This window comes from Agelaius tricolor, unplaced genomic scaffold (assembly GCF_023055355.1).
Source record: "Agelaius tricolor isolate 1412-34295 unplaced genomic scaffold, bAgeTri1.0.p SCAF_24, whole genome shotgun sequence".
Taxonomy (NCBI): Eukaryota; Metazoa; Chordata; class Aves; order Passeriformes; family Icteridae; genus Agelaius; species Agelaius tricolor.
Genome location: NW_027269284.1, coordinates 12,993,439 through 12,998,899, shown reverse-complemented (window position 1 = coordinate 12,998,899; position 5,461 = coordinate 12,993,439). Strand labels below are relative to the sequence as shown.

Below are 5,461 nucleotides of genomic sequence, written 5' to 3'. Positions count from 1 at the left end.
TGCAGGTTATCTTCAACATCAAAAAGGCAGTTCTGTTTACCTAGCAGTCAAGGTGGAAAAGAATGCATTCATAGTTTTTGCTGTCTGGAAAGACAACCATTACCAACAGAGACAACCTTTTTTTTTCAGAGCAAATTTGAAATACTGGCATAACCAGTGAATTACAAGGATTTTCAGGATGTCTATTAAATACTTTTCCTCAACTTGAACCAAACAGTTTCCTTTCTGTCTGGCATATTTTTGAACAATAGCCAGAGGTTGGAGTCAAAAATGCTTATGAGTCATTTTACAAAATGGGAGATTGTGGGAACAATTGCTTTATTGTTATAATTTAAGATCTCCATCTGAGATTGACAAATCCAAGGTCCAAATTTCTTCTCTGACTGCAGAAAAGATTTTAATTAAGGTAGCTCAGTCACTGGGCAGTAACGTGTCCTGGCAGTGATTCTTCTGTTCCTCATTGCATAGATAACAAAGTAACTGAAAGTTACTCCACAACCTCTTACAAGGGTAATGCATAATGGTATTTAGACCAGGAATTATTCACAGAAAGGACAGATCATTTTGCTGAGAACATCACTTTAGTAGGTACCAAAGTGCAGTACGATGCCATGTCTGAAAAACTTCAACTGTCAAATGTAACACAGCATTAAGTGAAAAGGTTTTTTTATTGTTTTGTTTCTTTTTGAAGGCAGATACCAAGCAGGACAGAGACCATGAGGATCAGAAGCTTTGGACTCCTTTGTGTGTTGATGCTGGTCTCCCAGATGCTCCTAGCCAACTGTGAGAGACAGAAGGAGAGAAAAAAGGGAAGACAAGGCATAGAACATGGTGGGAAAAAACAAAAGGAATTTAAACAAGGAAACGAAAAGGGGCAGAAGTCAAAAGGAGGAAAATCATCTCCTAAAGGCAAGTTTGAAACCAAGGAAAATGCTGAGTGCACCTGGGCAGTGATGGACTCAAATGCTGTTACTGTGCACGTGCAGTGCAAGCAGGGGGACAGTGAGTTCTGGTGTGAGTTCTCTGGAGACCCTTCCAGCTGTGCACAGTATGCAGCAAACCAGAAATCCTACTGGAAACAAGTCTCCAGATCTCTAAAGAAGCAGAAGCAGATTTGTCAAGACCCCAAAAGTATATTAAAATCTAAATTATGCAGGAGAGGCCCACAAAGTGCTCACCTCAGGTTGACTCACTCAAGCCTACTAACAGCAGAGGGTCCTGCCAAAGAGAACACAATGCATCACACAAAAGAAGTTGTTCAGACTCCAGCAGATGCCTCTGTGACTGAAAAAAGGCTAGAACAAAGTCCTCAAGACTGTGTGGAAGATGTAGATTACATTGACCAGAAAAAGGTGGCTGAGGAATACTGTCCAGAAGGTTTGCTTTCCTTCTGCAACTTTTTTATCACAATGGTTCAAGACAAACGATGCTGAGGAGGTGTTTCTAAAGCTCTGAATCATGAAAGCCTGGTCTCTTTTAAGTTACTGCAAACCATTCCAGATTTTATTCTCATGTTTTATAGTGTATATAAGCAAGAAGGAATATATTTTTCTGATTTTGTATATACACAACAGACTAACACATTTGAAGATGTTCTAGATGCTATGTGCCCACAGATTGCTTCCCAATGGATGTGTTACCAGTGGATGTTACATACTCTGTGCAGAAGTGTATCAGTCATCCCTTGGCCCTCTTTGAGCTGTGCTAGTCAAAGTGATGAATTCAGTGCCATGCACTTCTTGGTTATGTACCATGCTTTTGACCTAAAAATTATTAAGAAAAATAAATTTCAAAATACATTAAAAGTATTTCCTCTCTCTGTGTTTTACTAGGTTTCTCTATAAGTGAAATGTATCTTAGTCAAAGGAGAATCTTCCACAATATCTACGTGAAGTGTTGTTTATAAAGTAGTTTTAAAAATACTTCTGCAGCTTTGCAGACTTCAGCTTTTGATAGTGAGCTACATTATCATTAGATTTTCATCATTGTAGTAATGAAGGGCAACAAAATTTTCTGATTTGTCAATAAGTCTGCAAATCTGCAGTTTTTAATCCCACCAAAGGATGTCAAAACGCTTTGACAACACCAATTCCCTCTTTTTTCCTGCAGTCTGAAACACATTGTGCAAACTTTCTGGTAGGTAAACAGAGACACAGGGCTAGAATGAGTTATACAGGTTTGTACACAGGCCCAGGACTGGATCCCTTACTCAACAAATAAAGAGCTCATATTCAACACTGCCTGCAGGATTTTTTGAAATTCCACATTCTTTTATTTTTCTGTATGGAGGACACTAATATTCTTCTGTTCATTAAATTTCATCTGTGTTAAAAAAACACAAACAAAAACCCACAACATAAAAACCCCTCACAAAATTCCAAGAACAAAGATTTTAGAAAATGTAAAGCTAAATAATGACAACTGATCTTTGCTAATTTTTGAAAATTCAGCTGGAAGAACTGTAAAATACAACTTACACTTTTCTTAAATACAGCTTACACTTTTCTTGTGGATCTGAGCACAGATGTATGGTCTTCTGCTAGTGATCCACTTGAGGAAACTTGAAATTTAATGAAAAACAGTTTCCCTGATAATGTCTAGCAAATTAGACTAGTATTTCTGTCTCTTGAGAAAATATAGCCTGTTTCCTTCTGTTAATATGTCATTGCTAGAATATTTTTAAGATGGGTAGCTATGAGTTGAATGTGGGATGCTGCCATTAGTCAGACAAACTGTGTTTGAGAAGGATTCAGATGTATTTCACCAAGTAAAAATGGCAAAAAAAAAGAGATTCTTCTTACTAAAGTTGTAGTCTCTGCATGCACCTGTGGAAACACTGGCTGTTACCAGGCCATGCAGGATAAATTTGGTTGGACTGGTACCCACAGCAGAGCACAATTCCAGTAAAAAGGGGCATCAACACTAATACCTGTGAGGCTGGAAGACACATCCATTTCGGTGCCAAGTAGGGTGTGAAAACAGCTACCAGCTCTTTATGACTAAGGGAGATACATAAATGCTGAAAGGGCAAGCAAATTGCAGCTGCTAGACACTTTGTGCCTTCACATGAGGAGATGATTGAGATTAGAAAGTCAAAAATGCAGAGGAGGTATTAGAGCTTTATTTGGCCCAAGCAATCATACATACTACAGTAATTAATTATTAATGTCTACTCTGGTATACAGACACCTTTCTATTAGTTCCAGGTTATAGCCAGAGCACTGGGCAGGCCTGACTTAAGAGGCTTACTTGCTCCAGCTATTTTGGAAAACATCCAATCCTACCTCCCCTTAGCTTCTGTTACTCTGGGGAGCACTGAGGTGAGGACTTTGTTTTCTGAAGCAGATCACTCTGCTCTGGGTTGCTCTCCCTGTGGCTGCCAGCCAGCCAGGCACACTGGGCCACTGACATATCCCAGAGCAAATTCCAGCCAGGGATTCCAGAGCTGTGAGCTCCATCTCCGTGAGCAGGACTGTCAGCACCTGGAGCCACGTGCCGGAGTTGCACGTTCCTCCCCAGGGATGCTCTACATTTCTTCTGCCTCATCTTCTTGATTCCATTCAGGGCTAACTTTTATCTCCACGTGTGGCTCTTTGCAGGAGGAAAACATCATGCTCATTCTCAGCAGCTCATGGGTGCATTTCACCTTCAGTGAAACCTTCCAGCAGTTGTGCAAGGACAGTGTGGAGCACCAGCAGAAAAGGGAGATCTCTGTGCAGCCTTTTTCCTCAGAAGGTGGGCTATAGTGAGAGTGAACATCTCAACACTGTCTCAGTATGGAATTTTTTCCTCAATGAGAGTGTAGTTTTGAGTGTTTTTCAGAAGGGTGCATTTCAGAATAGCAGGGTCTGAGGCAAATATATCTGGAGTCCAACTTCATTACAGCCTGTTCTATAATTGTACTGATCCCAACTCTGTGGCTAAGAGGGTCTAAGGTCTCATTGCATCTACCAAGCCTTGTGTTTTTTCAGCCAACATCCACAAGGCAATCACTTGACAGCATATGAGTCTTTCTTTGGGGCATTTAGAGAGTCACTGAAATCAGTATGACTTTGCAGATTGTGGAGTCAAGCTAGTTAACATCATTAAAACATTTCCTGGTATTGTTCACCTTAGGACCTCTGCTCGTTATGAAAAAGTTCACAGCTGAGCTCAATTCTCTGACTCTTTGTCCCAGGTGCACCAGTTGTCCTCGTGTCAGAACTTCATGTTTGAAGGACTTGGTGGTAGTGACTTTTCCAACACCTTTTCTAGCAGGGCAGGCAGGACTGCAGGGAAGGAGAATAATGAATGGGTTTGAATTCTGAGTGCGTGGTCCAAGTCCTCACATTGAAAACCTACAGTCTCAGCCTTCTTATGGTAATGTGAGTTATGGAAAAATCATCCCTATTTCACACCTGGGGAAACGAAGTACAGGAAGGCTGGATGACCTTGACAATCATGGGAAGAATATCAGAGGCTGGATCAGCTGCCAGACAGAGGTCTGGAGTTCCTGTGGTTTCCTTCTCCCATGCCTCATGATTAGACCTTTCTGCAAAAGAACTGCATGGATTTGTTCTTGAAGATATCCAGCTAACTTCTAGGCATTTTAAAGTCATTAGGAGTATCTTGGTGAAAAATTAGATTACTTTCTCTGCAATATAGTTTGTTTTCCAGACAACCCTGGATGTTATAATTTGAATATTTACTTGGGAAGAAAGATAGAGCTTTTGAAGAGAGGAAACTCACTTTAACTTCAGAGATGGAGCTTCAGGGAATTTCCCTTCTACGTGATGCATGATCTTTTTAGATAGACCCATCCCCCACATACTCCTGCAAATTCTTAAACTCTCCTCAAACTTAGGAGAGTCAAAAGAACAATTTTATTTTAAAAAGAGAAGAGGCAAATTTGGAATTTTTCCAATAGTTATCTCCTAACATATGATGGTTTTATCTGGAAAAAGTTACATATTTCTTTGTATTCACTAGGAAATGGGAAGACATTGCTAATGCCAAGAAAATAGCTCTGGCATTACTTAAGAAATTGTAAAATTACAGCTCCTTCAAAGTTTTATTCATTACTATTTACTGCAGTGTATTTTATGCCCACTTTCACACACGATTTCATTTGAATGAGTTTCCGATCCTTTTGCAAGCTCCTTTATTCATTTACCACTTTGGCAACAGGACAGATTGTGTATCTGATCTCCAAAGCTGCTTGACTGCTTAAAGGAGAATGGAACTGAGTGACTCAGCCTTCCTGCTTCCAGGAGTTCCCCACCCTCCTCTTCCCCCAGGGGGCCAATGGGTATTTCCACCTGATCTCACCTCACCTGGACCTGGCCAACCCTAGTGGAGACTGTGCTCAGACAAGACACATTTCACACTGCCATGCTCCCTGTGCAGACAGAGCTGAACCTGGATAATAAATTCCCCTCCCTTTTCCACTTTTGCCTTGTTTTTTTATGATGCTGCCTTGAGC

At 40.6% G+C, this 5,461-nt stretch overlaps 1 protein-coding gene across 1 annotated transcript; it reads left to right on the top strand.

Moving 5' to 3' along the window:
* The first annotated feature begins 542 nt into the window (after positions 1-542).
* Positions 543-1,433, top strand: FGFBP1 (fibroblast growth factor binding protein 1). Its single transcript, XM_071447373.1, has one exon. The coding sequence runs from the start codon at positions 717-719 to the stop codon at positions 1,431-1,433; it is 717 nt and encodes a 238-aa protein (XP_071303474.1). The 5' UTR covers positions 543-716.
* The last annotated feature ends 4,028 nt before the right edge of the window (positions 1,434-5,461 follow it).